A 16,337-nucleotide genomic window follows, 5' to 3' on the forward strand; every position below is an offset into this window, starting at 1 on the left:
TAAGAATTGTTATTGTATATATCCTTTTTCCTCCAATAATGAAAACCTGATAATGCAATGCCTGGGTATGCACACGTTACACACCTTCTGTGTCCTTTTTCTTTGCTGTTACCTAGTGTCTGGAGTCAACTTTGGAAAAGGATTTTCTTCAAACCAAAGGGATGTAGTTTTGATTCACACCTGAGGCAAACTCTCCAAAAGTCTTTCATATTAACGCGGTGTAAAAGTTCGGACTGTTTTACTCCACTTAAAGAACCGACTCTTTGAACTCATCATTCCTCTAAAGTGAACAGGTCACAAAACTGGTTACAACAGCAAAGTTATTTTCTCAGATCATCTTGAACACTGGCAGTGAAGTGTTATTAACCTAAAAATACATTAAAATAAAATAAGTTGTGAGAATAATAAGACATATGCTTTTAAACTTAATTTTTTTTCTCAATGTTAAAAAACACGTTTACAGTTGACAATGTTAGTTTTTATTTGTTTTACACCAGTGGAATCAGACGGAGTTAGTTTGTGATTTTACTCCAAGAGAAACCTTCCTGCTGGGATTGTTCTACGATGTACTGTAGTCTGGGAAGAAGAGATGGAAATTGGAATAAAGGAAGTCATTATGGGAAAAAACACCAACACAGAGTTTTCATACACTGTTAAATCCATCAGTGAGAGAAAAGGAGATTTCTGTGAGCTTCATCTACTGACTGTCTGTTCTACTCTAATTTATCCTGTCTTTTTGTGCCTTGTCCTTTTCTGTCATGTCCTCTCCTATATTTTCACCTGTCCTGTCATATCCTATCCTGTTCTGTCCTGTCTTTTCCTCTCATGTCCTGTCGTTCTACTTCCTCTCAGTCCATCAGTTGTCTCTCTCTCTCTCTCCGTCTCTCTTTCAGTCTATTTCTCTGTCTCTGTCTCCGTCTCAGGTTGTCATTAAATCAGACTCTTCCATCTCTTTCGACCTGAACTCTGTGTTCAGCGTGTAAACCGATCTGATGGATTTTTCAGCTCCAGGTTGTTGAAGTTCAGGTCAACTGTTGGTCACAACCATCAAACTCACGGTGGCTCCACCTGCTGTATGTGTTTAACACGTTTTCTTTTCTTTTTCCCTGTAGCCCGTCTATCTGACTGCAGCTGCTGTGACCAGACAGACACCCAGAAACGAAACGAAACAGTCTGTCTGCTGAGGCTTCATTATGTTTGTCCTCATCTGTGAACTACATCAGGAGCTGGAGCTGGAGCTGGAGCTGGAGCTGAGAGGATCAGAACTGGATGGAGGAGAGCAGAACTCTGGATTGGACTCTGGAGCTCCTCTGTCTCATGACCTCTTCACAGTGAGCAGCAGGACCTGGTTATCCATCAAACAGCAGCAGACTTGTGTGTGTCTGCACCCAAACACCACAGTGTTGACTTAGTATCAGTGTGACCTCGCACACATCTCTGCGCTGCGCCTCGGGTCGGAGCAGCAGACACAGGAAAGTTAGTCTGGGAGGGCTTTTTCCCACCAGATGAAGTGAAGGAGTGAACAGATGATGTTAATCTGTCGCACAGACCACATCGTGAAAACAACTTTACACTCCATAATTTATACTCTGAACACAAGTGGCTGTCACATAAACAAGACACATAAACAAGTCCACCACAGTACACTGCACAGAAGCTGCTGATCCACACAGTCTGTGACCTACTGATGGACTGGGCATGTGGAACGGGTGACTGAATTATAGCCGACTGTCAATCACACACAGTGACCAGTCATATTCATATTCAGCCTCCTCGTGTATTTTCATTGATTTTATTTTTTTGTCTTTGTTTCTCTTAAGTGGCGCTTTGGCCCAGAGGCAATGTCTCTGTCATTGGTGTGGAACCCCTTCCAGTGGACTCGCCACCTGCAGGAAGGTTCACGAGCGGCTGGGACGGTACGGATGGATCATTGTCCTGAAGACCACCTCTCCCCTCCTTTTTGGTGCTTAAAGTAGATGTAAAGAAGGAGAAAATCATTCTCAACCATAAATGTTCTGAAGTCTTTGTCCAGAACAGAATGCTGGAGCAGCTCGGTCCACTTCTTACATATGATCTATGGGTTGGCTTCATGAGTGAATGTTTCCATGTCGACCATGTAAATACACTGCTCCATCTTCATCCTGTGTATAGACTGACGTGCAGCCATTTTAATGCTCCAGTGAATGTGGTATGAATTAAATCTATTATCACTCACGTCAGACTAAAAAAAACCCCGAACTGTTTCTTTTAGCTTCAGTTTTCGGTGTGAAAATATTCTGAGTAAACACTGACTTCAGGGAAAAGAGGGGAAGAGAGGGTGAGAGCAGCGGGGAGTGTCAGGGGGAATCCTCCAGGCTGAAAGACGCCGGACTCTCAGGATCGGAGTCACCTGATCTCAGCCACTGAATCATCAACTGCCTCCTGACTGGTGACCACTGTGGGTCATCAGAAGGTAGAGAACCAGGACCACTGCAGGAACACAGAACTTCACGACGTTCTCCTCTCCACAGCCACACTGTCAAGGTTCTGGGATTCTACTCTGGAACATCTCGCCCCGACTGGGAATCATGTTTTGCCTCCAACACATAATTAGAGGAGTGTCTAGAACGTTCTACAGAGTTCTGTTTCAGTCATCACACTCAGAGCTGTGACACAGAAATGTTCCTCTGGATGTCAGAGCGAACACTGAACAAACCAGAAGAAACAGGACGGAGGTAGAAAGTCACAGGCTCACGGTGGTCTCATTTCAAGATTCTGGTCATTCAGGGTCCGAATCAGAGCAGAAGGCTGTCTGTCAGGTACTGGCTACCACTGCTGTCCTACTGATGTCCCAGGGGCATCACTGCTGTCTCAGTGACATCATCACCTTGGACTGTGGTCCTGTCATGGATATCTGTCCTCCACGTCAGCTCAACACATCTTCTCAACTGACTCAGTCTTGGACCTCCAAGTTGTCCAAGTTGTCCACATTGCCAAAGTGATGTAACGGACAACGGGAGTCCAGAAGCAGTGAGCCAGGTCCATGACTCACCTGTGGTTCTGTGTTCTTCACCTCAGCAGCAGGTGCTGTGAGTTTAAACTTTACTGTTTGACCTCTGCTGCTTCCTGTCCAACATCACAGTCACCTCTGCCAGGGAGAGAGATGCCAATGCAAATGAATGAAGACATGGAGAGGCGGAGCTGAGCCAGCTGATGAAGAGTCCCAGTTCTGAGGGGGAGGGGCTAATCTAGAGGGTCTGCTGTGGATCTGACCACCAACCTTCTCAGCACACCCTGGCTGTGTATGAGTGTGTATGTGAGGTGCTGGCTGAGATGGGGGTGCAGTGTGAGGTTACATGACATCACTGTGAACAGAGAAGGTCGTCACTAATTAAAGGTCGCGTGGGCTGAGGGGGGTTTTTCCATCATTATTGGCCTGTGAGCTGCAGTGTCATGACTATTATTAACCCAGGTGTGTTTTCTCAATGATCCAATCCTCTGTCCTGAATGAATGGAGGGAGGCAGGGAAGAGGGGAAGAACGGAGGTCGTCCGGCCCCGGGGGGGGCAGGCCACCATGGGAGAGAGGGCGCTGTAACCATAGTAACTGCAATACAAAGAATAAAAAAAAAGTGAGGATATGACCATTATCCATCCTTTGTCCCATGGGTTTTCAATGAGAGGTCTGTGGGCCACGGGGTGTCCGTTGTGATGCTGCAGAGGAGCAGGAAGTTTCAGGTTGATTAGACAATTCTCATATTATTTTTGCTGATGTAATTGTAATGTAAGTGTTGTAATTATTGATTACAGTTGATCTTTTTTGTGTGTGTGTGTATTTTGACCATAGACCATGTGACTGTTCAGTGGTGAAAATCCAAATACACAAAACAATATTTGTGTACAATGTAATATTTGTATTCTACAGTCCACAGAACATTGCATGTTAATTTACTTAACCTTAAAATAAGTGAACAGTGACCTGCAGCAAGAGGAGGTGGAGGAGGAAGAGAAGGAGGACAAGGAGGAGAGGAAGGAGGCGTGATGAGTCCCCTGAGATTTCATTAACAGGTAATAGGACTGATGCTGAAATTCCACACTCACACACACACACACACTGTTTGGAAAAGAAGTACAGGACATGATGTCACAGGAGCGAAGGCAGCTGATTGGACAGCAGATTCCCGGGCAGCTGCTATAAAACCTGATATGAAGCCACGAGAAGACGAGACAACACAGAAAGACAGAGAGATACAGAGACGCTCCTCCTCCTCGTCTTCATAGAGTCCACTGCACACTCAAGGTAGGTGTGTGTCTGTATCTGTGTGTGTGTGTGTGTGTGCGTGCACATGCACAGGTGCACACAGGTTCAAACTGAAACTCTTCTGCAGCAGGTTTCATTTGAACTGCTCAAATGTTGTCTTTTACATGAGACTAAAAACCTCAGGAACGCTTCTGTGTCAGACGCTGCACATTTGAAATGTTGACATTTTAAAAAAAAATCTTTAGTATAGACTTAAAGCCTGTGTAAAGCCTTGTTTTTGTTTCCCCTAGTCCTAGACCAGTGAAGTTATTTTGACATTTTCTGCCTCCGTGGATACAACCCACCGACAGGTGCATGAAAATCCATTAGTTGCAATTGTTGAAACTTGAACTTTGACCTAAGCCTTTAACGGTCCCTCCTTATTTCCACCTACACAACGGTCCAAGTGTCCACTCACACCTCTGGATATTCTCTTTAAAATTAGACCCAGTTTCTTTTGCTGCACCACAGGGAAGAAACGGGATTCATGTCAACTTCTGTGTGTGTGTGTGTGTGTCTACAAGAATCTGTGCATCATAAAGAATCTGTGTGACAAGATTTGTTCCTATGTGAGTTAAGTGTGTGTGTGTGTGTGTGTGCACGTGTGCATCCTGTGGGGAGTTAGAATGCAGTGAAGTGCACGGAGATCGTGCATGTGATGGTGAGAAGGCGTTTATTTGCAGGGATGGAAAATGCTAAAATTAGCCGATGTTGCTGGACAATACACTTTACCCCATCAACTGAGCTAAAACTGTCTTCGCTGTATGTGTGTGTGCGTGCTCTAGGAGGCATCATGGTAGTTGAGGTTCTTGAGAAAATCTCCTCATTATTTACTGCAGGTACTGTCACTCAGCTAAAGTAGTCATTATTTGATCCTTTGATTTGCAGATTGATTCATATTTTGATTCCTTCATCCTCCAACAGTCTGGACAAAACACACCTCCTCTCCGCAGCACGTACTGGAGACAGGAGACACCCAAGTACCTCCAGAGGTTCTGAACCAGTTTCACTGTAGTTTCATTTATGCTTTTTGGCAGACACTTTTATTTAGTGATTTACCTGAGGAGGATTAAGAATATGGCTTTAACTGGGGCTGGAACGCACAACATTATACTTGTAAAGCAGACGTGATAACCGTTGCACTATGGAACGGTTTATCCTAAACTGTTCCATGTGTCAAAAATGTAAGGGGTTGGTTTGACTTTCTCTTTGGGAAATTAAGGATTCCTAAATTCCCAGCATTTGTTGAAATGCAGCCCCAAACCTTCAAAGAGCCTCCAGCGTGCCACAGTCACAGACACCGAACAGCGTTGCCTTGTTTGTCTTTGAGTCCAAAGGTTTTACTCCAGAACTTTTTCTGTTTTCCTTCGAAACTTACTTAATTTTTTTTCTGTGTATTTGAGTCGCTTGGTCTTGTTTCCATGACAACGGTTGTTTTCTTTTACAACAATTCTCTGATGGAGACCATGTTTGTCCAGACTTTTCTGGACAGCAGATATAGTGGAACCTGGGTCTAAGTGGTTCCTGTCAATGATAGTTCTGCCGGATTTCTATATGATTTGTGACATGAAGTTGTCTCCAACAACCTCACCCTGTGATCAGTGGAGGAATGATAGTGAAAGAACAACAGGAAATACTGTTGTTGTTATAACAATGTTGTAAGACATCAGTGCTTGTCACCCTTGTTGTTGTAGATGACGTCCTGCAGCTGTCTGCTGTTCACCTGCCTGCTGTTCATCACTGTGCTGCACTGCAGCGTCAACAGCTTCAGAGTCCAACATCAGGTTAGACACACACACACACACACACATCCTATCAAATCACTGAAGCAGCCAAACCGCGAAACAGCCCCTCCCCTCTGAGGCCCCCGGTGCCAACATCAGCTGATGAAGAAGTCTGAATGGAACCTGAGCGCCTGAATCATCAGAGCCCACGGGCAGACAGGAAGTCAGCCTGTCGGGGTCATGATGTAAGAGGTGATGGCGTCTTGACGTAAAATAATAGTGAGCTGAGCAGGAGGCTGAACTGGACAGAAGTCAATGTTATCAGTGAGGAGACGCCCTGAGAGAAAACAGCACAGGTCAGAGGTCAGAGTGTGAGCAGCAGTAAGGAGGACCAGACCATTGATGAAGACTTTCAACTAAAAGAAAATCAGAAAAAAAAAAAAAAAAGAGTTTGCTAACTCTGTACTTGGTCTGTGTGTCGCAGCATGTGGACCGGTCCTTGTTCAGGCCTCTTGTGGCTCTGAGACCTAATCCTGCAGGAGTGAAGAGGGAACGGGGAGCGGCGAAGCTGCTGCGGATGGACGACCTGGTGAGGATGGAGAACGATGTCATGGAGCCAAAAAGAAAAAGGAGTTTCCCTGGCAACAGCTCACCACTGGACCGCCTGTCAGTCAGCTCCATGGATAGCAAACAGCCAACAAACAAGCAGAGGTAAGAGGAGGAGTGAGTGGCTGTGATTGGCTGGGAGACAACACCTGAGATTCTCAGTGTGCAATTGTATCAACGACAGAAAGAAATGAAAAATGACTGAAAAAACCCATCTGTAAATTTATATAAAGCCAACTCAGCACCACCTACAGGCCAGGTCAGGGAGCTACATACTCAGACTGAACAGAGGTGGACACTAAACTCAGAAATGTGTGTTTCTGTGTGAACAGCAAAGTCGTGGAGTTGCCACGACGACGAGTCAACCCTCCGCCCATTGACAGAATTGGCATGAGTCGTCTACCAAACAGAGGATAGGCAGCGACTGATCCAACAGAGAGCCTGGCCCTCTCAGTAGCTCTCCCCTCTGACCTGGTATAGTTACTGCAACAATCCTCTATATTCAAATAGCATCCAAAAAAATCAGAGTGGTCCTTTACCCCCCTTTTTTTCTTCCTGTCTCTGCAGATTATCCAGCACTGACACATTTTGACAAAGCCAGTCACAGACTGGCAGTAACCTGCTAGAACACGCCCCCTTACCTGCACATCACCTGTCGTTCACATGTCTAAGGCCCCTCACAGCAATGAATGTTCCATAATGATGCATTCAGGTGCTGTTCTGTACATTTATTTTACGCAGGACCATCAGGACCAAAGAAAGATTTTATGAGACAATGAAAGGCTTTTCTATTCACACCTGATCCAATTCCAGGTCAGGGTTCACCGCTACACAAAGTCTTAAGACCAAACAGATAAAAACACAGCATTAACTGATATTCACATTTATTTACATTTAACAGTGTGACTGTGTGAGGAGTCGACCCAGAGTTAATTGGACTGTGTGATGAAAAAGTTGTTCAAAAGTTCCTGATTAACTAAAAATTAGCATGTTAGCTGAAAAGATAAACGCCATCCGAGAAACAGCTGAATATTTGAAAAACACCCCAAATATAGAAGCAAACTGAGAGCCTACCTTTGTTTCAGTGGGTTAACATTAAGGATGCACTGATCGTGAAAGTCCTGGGCCGATACCAAAGTTTTTTCTTTTGTTATTTATGCCCTCTTCAGAGCCACAGAAACATTACTGAACTGTTCTAAAAGTCTTTCAGCTCTTTATTACACTATTCTTGAATGAGCACAAATTCAATTAGACAAATGTATAAAACCTTTAATGTCAATTCAGTTGACATTTAAGGATCAATTCACATGACAAGGTTTTTTCTGAAGAATAACTTTAAAAACCGCTTTCAGACTGCTAACTGATCAATGAGAAGATGTTTTCCTGTACTCCACAACAAAATACACCAAGTGTAAATGTAAAAACAATCTGAAAATAATTAAAATGTATTACTAAGATAAATATTGCTACTTTTCACTTTGTTCATTTTCTTATACTGAATACAACATTTTTTAACAGGCTGGAACTTGGACCATCTTTATAAAACAACACTGGACTGTTTCCAGTTTTTTTTGACAGTGAAGGTATTGACATTAAGGTTGTCAGTCAGTGTGGTTGCCATGGCCATTGTTCCTGAGGAAGGTGGGTGGAGGTGTGGGTATGCATGTGTATGGGTGGTGTGGAGACATAGCGAGAGAGACAGAGAAAGAGAAAGAGAGAGAGCGAAAGAGAGCGGAGGTAGGAGTTTTGCACAGTGAATATTACGAGTTGTTATGTTGTTTCGGTGTTGACTACAGCCTAGATTCACTTGGTAATCATTTTGTGCCCAGGAATGGCATACAATTGTTTTTCAAAATTGTATCTTTTTTTGCATGCTTCTCATTAAATAAGGGCATTTAAAAAACAATTTTTGAATTATTTTTTTAAAACATTTTTATCAAGATCTGAACCTTTTGTGTAATTTTTCTGGTCAAATGCTAATACAATTGGATGGGAATTATTGATGTTATTTTGTTTTCATGTTTCTCATTAAATAACGGCATTTGGAGAAAACTCTTAACATTTTTATTTATTTATTTTTTGTAAATTTTTCATTGTTCAAAATGTCGGCTATCAGGAACACGCAAATTAATGAATTCTTCAGTCCAGATTACTACAATTTCCAGACATTGTGAATTATCAAACAGCACAATTAATGCTCAAAACAATTTGTTGGCAATAAATATACAGAAATCATTCAGTATTCATGAGGGGAGTTATAACCTAAGGGGGGGGAATTAACTTTGACTGTAATTCACTCTCTATGACCTAATCTTTCACTGTGAACTAATCTTTCGCTTCGTTCTCGCAGATTCGTTTTATTTGTCACGTGAAAGAGCTCGGGTCTTTTTTGCTCTCATTCATCTTCACATTGTGGTGTGTTTTTATTTCTTAGCTTTTCGCATGGTTTTAATTGCTTATAGCATTTTGTGTACTTTGTAGACTTTGTCAGCGGAAGCAAACCATGTTGCCTTCAGTATTTAGTGTCGGAGAACCGCAGCCTTCTTTACAACGCCCACAATAGGGCTAAAGCGCCACCTGCTGTAAAATGAATGAATGAACTTCAAGATTCGTTCACGACTCGTTCATTTTACTGTTCGAGAGTCAAAAATTCGAGTCAATAAAAAGAGTCGGTCTTCCCATCACTATAATGCATTATTATGAAGACACAGTGCCGGAAGTATACTCATTGCTTCCGGTTGTTGTGTCAAGCAATCTTGTTCGGCCTAGTTCGGCTCGGCTCGGCCTAGGTCGGCTCGGTACAAGCGGCACCTGCAGGTCCAACCACGGTGGTGAAAGTGATCGTTACGGCGGAGTAAAGATGGCGGCTCCTGCTCTCCCCGGTCGAACTAGCTCGGCCGGCAGCCTCGGGAACAGCCCCACCATGGGCGCAGGGAGGCTGCCGCACAGCGGCGGCGTTGGGCCCGAGCTCGACTTTAGATCGGCGGCCCGCATGGAGGACCTTAATCGACTCATCCAGGAGTTCAGCAAACACGACCAGCGGGAGTACGACGACCAGCGGGCTCTGGAGATCCACACGGCCAAGGACTTCATTTTCTCCATGCTGGGTGAGAACACGGACACAAATACACAGACAGACCGTTATTCTCCTCCTGTGTGTTGACTTTCAGCCAGGGTTTAGGATTTTTTTTTCTACCACAGCATCATCACAGCTGGAGGATGCAGGGTCAGATTACATTTGTGAGCAGCGCTGATTTTTAACATCTCTATGTCCTAGAATAAGAGTCGAATTGCATCGAATGTCTGAAAGTGTAAAATCGTGGGCCCGGCACTTAATATATTATGTTAACAATATTAAAATATAGACCATAGAACATTTATTATCTACGGAGGCCTGCAGGAGAGTTTGGCTGGCGAAGAAAAAAGCAAGTTTGTCTCCGGAATATATCAGTAAATTGATGCTAGATTCTGTTGTGTTATAAAATGAAGTTTGAGATATTTTATAAACAAACCTCTGTGTAACCTCTGACGTCTGTCATTATTCACACTGTTTTCACAGTTTTTCTGTATTTTATTATCTGCACTAGCCTATTTAAGTATTTATTTATTATCTCAGCTGCAATATTTCAAGTAATGTTACCTGCAATCGACCTCTAGTTTTTTATATAAAGGATGGAAGATCCCTGAGTATTTTCTTTTCTTCTTTTTTTTTACCTCAATGCTAACTTAAATTGAGAACAAGTCCTCAATCCAGCCCATATCTATATATCTCTAGAGACCAATCTGTCAATATCTTTCCAAAAGCTGACTGTAACAAATGATGGACTACAGCTGATGAACAACATAAAACATGTATCCAGGGGCCTCAGAGAAAGGAGGCCACATTTGATTGTCCAGGGATTTGTAGTAGGAGAAAAGAAGCAAATTTAGGAATTCAGTCATGGTGTGAACTGCGTACAAGTACAAGTGATATTTTTTTACCCCATTGGTTCATAATTCTTGTGGATGTGGTTGACGTTCAAATCATCTTCAGAAATGTTATGTAATCTCTGCAGTAACAAAGCTCATGTTGGTTTGAAGTGTTTAAGGGGTTCTTTGATGTCAGGCTAACGTAGCCTACTTGGACCCTTAAATGATGCACTCCTGCTGTTGTTAGCACTTGTCATGAACATGGGACAATATTTGTTTATACTCAAAGTAATTTGAAATACTAAGTTGTACCAAATTAATTATTAATTAAAACAAAAACGTTCTGTTACTTTAACACAACACTTTTTGTTTCTTTTGTCCTCTGCCTCAGGAATGGTCCAGAAGTTGGACCAGAAACTCCCGGTGGCCAACGAATACCTCCTCCTTTCAGGAGGCATTCGAGAAGGTGTGGTGGACATGGACCTGGACGAGTTGAGCATCTACGCCCGTGGAACAGACTACGACATGGACTTCACTTTACTTGTCCCTGCACTCAAACTCCACGACAGGAACCAGCCGGTGACCTTGGACATGAGGCACTCGGCTCTGGGCCACTCTTGGCTGAGTCTTCGACTTTTTGATGAGGGAACCATCAACAAGTGGAAGGACTGCTGCACCATTGTGGACCACATCAACGGCACCACCAATTACTTTTTCTCCCCCACGCTGGTAGCCGACTGGTTCTACCAGTCCATTTCTCTTGTGCTGCTCGAGGTGCAGAAGAAGCCGCAGAGAGGAATGCCAAGGGTAGAGAAGGTGGAGAGGAACGGCACCATCATCTCGGTCATCCTCGGCGTGGGTAGCAGTCGTATGCTCTACGACATTGTCCCGGTGGTGTCGTTTAAAGGCTGGCCTGCTGTGGCTCAGAGCTGGCTGATGGAGAACCACTTCTGGGATGGGAAGATCACAGAGGAGGAGGTGATCAGTGGCTTCTACCTCGTCCCCGCCTGCTCCTACAAAGGTCGAAAAGAGAATGAATGGCGCCTGTCGTTCGCTCGCAGTGAGGTCCAGTTGAAGAAGTGCATCTCCTCCAGCCTGATGCAGGCCTACCAGGCCTGTAAGGCCATCATCATCAAACTGCTGTCCAGGCCCAAAGCCATCAGCCCCTACCACCTGCGCAGCATTATGCTGTGGGCCTGCGACCGGCTCCCTGCCAACTACCTGGCGCAGGATGATCTCTCCGCCCATTTCCTGCTCGGCCTCATCGACGACCTCCAGCACTGCCTTGTCAACAAAATGTGTCCCAACTACTTCATCCCCCAGTGCAACATGCTGGAGCATCTGTCAGATGAGACAGTCATGCTGCACGCTCGAAAACTCTCCTCGGTTCGCTCTGATCCTGCTGAGCACCTACGCACCACCATAGAACATGCCAAGGCCGCCAACAGGCTGACAGTGGAGCTGCAGTGGCGGGGCAGCTCAAACAACCTGCCATCACCACAGTCAGATGCCAGTGGGGAGAATCAGCCCGACGACCGTCTCGCCAAGAAGCTTCAGCAGCTTGTCACAGAGAATCCAGGGAAATCCATCTCTGTCTTCATCAACCCGGATGATGTCACACGGCCACACTTCCGAATTGACGACAAATTCTTCTGAGACAGAGGAATGTTCTCCTTTTCTCCTCATCCTCTTCCTGCTGTCCATCTTTCTACCTGTGCCCTTGTTTCCCTGAAACATTTTTTTATTACATTTTTTTAAATGTTTCTCTGTCACAAAGTGAAGTGAGTTGGTTGTGTTGTTGCATTCACCAGTTTTTTTATTTTTTTATTTTTCTATTCCTGTCTCCTTGTTCCACTTCTTTCACTGTGTGCCCTGTTTTTTTTACCTGCTTGATGCCTTTTAAGTAGATGGCCTGTTATTTAAAGATGAGTGAAAACTCACAGTGAGGTGATTTTGTTTTTTTTTATCAAGGGTCAGATTAATTCCTGGATTGTGTTTGCAGCTGGAACATTAGTTCCTCTGAAGAATGTCTTAGTCCTGTTGAGCGACGATGGTACTAACTAAGTGTAAATATAGGAAACGACTAAAGACTTGTGTGTAGACAGAAGCCGATGTAGATGCTGGTGATGATGCTGTGTGGACTCTTTGTTGTCTAACGTTGCACAGAATGTAGAAAAAACCACACTTCCCGATGGTGGACATGTTGTTTGTCAAGTTCCAAATGATGTATCATATCTTTAGTCATGTGACACTTTATTGTGAATTTTAATGATAAGTAATGGCTGGAACAGCAGGAAGTACACAGTGACACTGCTGTCGTACATCACCATCAGATGTTCCTCTTTACTTCTTTGGTCATGTACATGCACGTTGTTAGGTCAAACCCAGTGATGTGCTTTTGGGGAGTGCGTGAAACATTAGCATTCTTGTTCCGTCCGCTGACTCATTCCTTCCTTAGCTAGGGATGTAACGATACACTCAGCTCCCATATGGTTTTAACTCATTTTTTTAAACAAAATGAGCTTCAGACAAATTATGCCCAAATACAATGATCCTTTATTTGCAGGTACAGTACTACGCAGAATTCTGTAACCAACGGAAACGGTCTTGTGTTCCTCATAAACTGAAATTGTTATCTTAAATAACAGAATCCAAAACATTTACATCAGTGCACATCACCAGTTATCTCCTCTTATAAAAACCAAGGCTTGGTCTTATTTACCTGGCTGTCAATGTATGAAGTGACAAAAAAAGTAAAAGAAATATTAACTGGAAAGAGTTCCTTTATTTACAGGAACAACGTTAAACATTGTTTGTGTCTGTGAAAGGAGTTTTTCCCACGTTCTGTTTGAACACCTGAATGACATGACGTCTTGGTTTAACACCAGGTCACAACCAAGGTTTTAGGCGCATACCGCGTAGTGTGACCAGTGACTTTTTTAAATATTGCAGCCTACTCTTTACGTTTGATCTGCGATTCATTGTTTTTTCAACCGATGCTAATTGTCACGCATATTTTGCCCCTGAGAATCCACTTAGCGTCCACTCATTTGAGCTTTTACGTCTGTAAATAATTAATAATTAATCAGAAGCTGGATTTCCTGCTGCTCATTGATCAGACCTGAAAAACCCTCACTCCAGAAGGGTCTGGTGTTTGGATGATGATGGCGATGGTGATGTTCCAGCAGCATCACTCTGTATTGACTCTCAGGTTAATCTGCTACGTTCTGACCATCCTCACAGATTATCACTAGCACCACTTGTTTTTCCTCTCAGTCCCATAACGCTGTGTTCTCTTTGATGACACCTTGGGTATGTTTCCTTTTACTTTGTGGCTACTTTTTAATGTAAACCGTTGAATCAACCATCCAACTCAGGATACACCAGGCAGATTTATTTTGACGTTCTCAGACACAGGTTCTGTAGCAGGAGAACACGGCCAACTAGTCAAATGTTTTGGTTCTCGGACATTTCCAGTAAATCAGAACCTGGTTATAGATGTGAACACAGACCAACACTCATGCACCATGGCAGCTGAAGACAGACCCAGCTCCGAGGCCAGTCATTAGTTTACTGTATGTCAGGAAGTGTTGCCTCTCAGAATCATTAGAGATGTTTGTATTCTGAGCTGGTTGTGTTGAATCACTTTTCTTTGCTGTAAACCTTTCCAACAAAAGGAGGAAACCTGCAGACATGACTGACAAGATCATCAAGGCATTTACCCCTCATCCTCAAGTGCAATTAGTGAAAACACACACTCACACTTGTCTCTTTGCCGTTGTTTAAATACTATTAGATGGTACATTATTTAAACCTACTAACCTCACCCTGATGTTTTCCGCAAAATGCCTTACTTTCACCTTTGACCCCCAAAGTTGACACCTTTCAAAGCCCCTTTAAAGTGTTGGCATCCTGGTAAAAATGTGCTGTCATTGACAACGTGTTTCTTTTTTAATTTTTAACCAAAACTCATTCTCATGTGTGTGTGTATATATATATGTATATATATATATATATACATATACATATACACACACACACACACATATGTCATGTAGGTAGCACAGAGACACTGAGGCTGTGTTCACTGTTTTCACTCTGGTTGGATCCAAACAAACCCTGCTGGGTCACGTGATTAGTGCTGAAACTTGGTGTCATGTGTCATGGTGTCATGATTAAAAATGTCAGACCAGAAAATCGTTCATTTTCTGCTTTGGTCCAAACCAAAGGTGTGAACACAGACCTACTCAAGTTTACACTGGTTGTGATGAAGACACGTCCAGGTCACTATAGTCACAGTGAGATGAAACCGAGGTTCTACAGACCATTAAAGTACCTCACACACACACACACACGCCTGATCAACGTGTCTGTTCTGAGCTTCAGGACCTTCCACCTCTGTTTTCAGAACCTTCTACTGTGAGTTCTTTGATTCCGGTTTCTCTCTTGCTGCTCTGCTTTTTTCTGATGATGGATTTATTTATGCAATGTTCATGTGAATTGTTTAACCCTTCAGATCAAAGTGTCCCCCCCCCCCCCCCCCCCTCCACACTGACTTGTCCAACATTAATGAAGTGAGACGACCTTAATTACACACCAGAATGTTCTCCTCTCACTTTACTAATTGGCTTAAAGTAAAACATTCTTCTTCTACATCCTCACACACAGGAATGATTGTTAAGGTTTTATCAAGTGTAGTGGACGTTTCACAAAAATCCAACTCTACAAACAACGTCCTCAATGAGTACTGATTAGGACCAATGTGTCCAGTGTCTGTGGACAGGACCAGGACACCATACTGAACCAAAAAGACCCTGACTAGTATGTATTCCTTCCTGGACCTCTCACTGCCACCAGGGGCACCTGTGAGTGTAGTGTGGGAGCGACTATGATCTGAAGGCTGCTGATTGTAGAAACACAGTGACTTATCTTCTGTAACCTGGAACAGCTGTTGTAAATATCACTTGATAAAATAATTCCACACTTCTTCTCTGCGCCGATCTTTTCTTCTTCCTCGCTCGTCTGATCCAGTGTGATGACCTCATCATGACCAGCCGATTTTGAAACAATGTGACTGTATACAGTTACATCACCCATTTATTCTCCCTTTACCCACATAAACAGAATATCACTGTCCACATACTGCAGTGTTTGTCCCTGGTCTGGCATGTTTGTTGACCAATGCATCCTGTAGGGGGCAGTGGAAGCTATATTGGTGCTTTGTGTGGACATTAGAGTGACAACAGTGGTGATGGAGAGTTCTTCTCCCTCGTGTCGTCTTCTTCTTGCTGTACCTTTTTATGGCCACTTGTGAGCATGACTGCACAACACTGCCCCCGTGATTTCCAGTGGTTCTACATGTGTTAGAGGAAGCATCTGACGTCGTCTCTGACCAGGTACTCCTACCACATGACGTACTGACAAAGACAGAGGATGAATGAAGGCTCTGTATCTGAACTTGAACCAAGGATACAGTTGACTTCACCCAAAATACCAGGTCTCCACTTCTCATTCCGCTCACAAACAAAATCTTCTCTGTGCAGTCGCTCCTTTCTTTCTCTCTGTCCTGTCTCCTGTCTGTTTCAGTGTCTTCTGCATATACCCTTGACTCTGCTCTTGCTTCCACACTCCCTCCCTAATGGAGGCTCTGTGTGCTCTGTGTCCTGTTGTCTCAGCACCTTGTCTCCACATGCTTTCTTCACAGTCATTTCTTACACCCCCATGTCCACCTCCCTCTGTGTCTCATTCCTTCACCCTTGTCTTTGTCTCATTTCCTCTCATTATGGTGTCTCTTTACTATTCCTACTGTTACTCCTGTCTT

General features: G+C 43.7%; 2 protein-coding genes across 2 annotated transcripts; both read left to right on the forward strand.

Annotated features, from left to right (window-relative positions):
- The first annotated feature begins 4,062 nt into the window (after positions 1-4,062).
- On the forward strand, positions 4,063-8,592 carry ostn (osteocrin). Its single transcript, XM_025055249.1, has 6 exons — positions 4,063-4,277; positions 5,972-6,136; positions 6,205-6,269; positions 6,425-6,712; positions 6,940-7,081; positions 7,175-8,592. The coding sequence occupies exons 2-5, from the start codon at positions 5,972-5,974 to the stop codon at positions 7,022-7,024; spliced, it is 603 nt and encodes a 200-aa protein (XP_024911017.1). The 5' UTR covers positions 4,063-4,277; the 3' UTR covers positions 7,025-7,081; positions 7,175-8,592.
- A 692-nt stretch (positions 8,593-9,284) lies between these two features.
- LOC103378398 (protein MB21D2) lies at positions 9,285-15,502 on the forward strand. Its single transcript, XM_008309591.3, has 2 exons — positions 9,285-9,714; positions 10,908-15,502. The coding sequence occupies exons 1-2, from the start codon at positions 9,297-9,299 to the stop codon at positions 12,170-12,172; spliced, it is 1,683 nt and encodes a 560-aa protein (XP_008307813.2). The 5' UTR covers positions 9,285-9,296; the 3' UTR covers positions 12,173-15,502.
- The last annotated feature ends 835 nt before the right edge of the window (positions 15,503-16,337 follow it).

Source organism: Cynoglossus semilaevis, chromosome 4 (genome assembly GCF_000523025.1).
Source record: "Cynoglossus semilaevis isolate Cse_v1.0 chromosome 4, Cse_v1.0, whole genome shotgun sequence".
Lineage (NCBI taxonomy): Eukaryota > Metazoa > Chordata > Actinopteri > Pleuronectiformes > Cynoglossidae > Cynoglossus > Cynoglossus semilaevis.

What these genes read in the sequence shown, in the direction of transcription:
- LOC103378398 (XM_008309591.3), top strand. Translation starts at nt 9,297, where the DNA reads ATGCATTATTATGAAGACACAGTGCCGGAAGTATACTCATTGCTTCCG. An exon ending in CTTCATTTTCTCCATGCTGG is followed by an intron (nt 9,715 to 10,907) that starts GTGAGAACACGG and finishes CCTCTGCCTCAG; the next exon opens with GAATGGTCCAGAAGTTGGAC.
- ostn (XM_025055249.1), top strand. Translation starts at nt 5,972, where the DNA reads ATGACGTCCTGCAGCTGTCTGCTGTTCACCTGCCTGCTGTTCATCACT. An exon ending in AGAGGTGATGGCGTCTTGAC is followed by an intron (nt 6,270 to 6,424) that starts GTAAAATAATAG and finishes TTCAACTAAAAG; the next exon opens with AAAATCAGAAAAAAAAAAAA. An exon ending in CAGCCAACAAACAAGCAGAG is followed by an intron (nt 6,713 to 6,939) that starts GTAAGAGGAGGA and finishes CTGTGTGAACAG; the next exon opens with CAAAGTCGTGGAGTTGCCAC.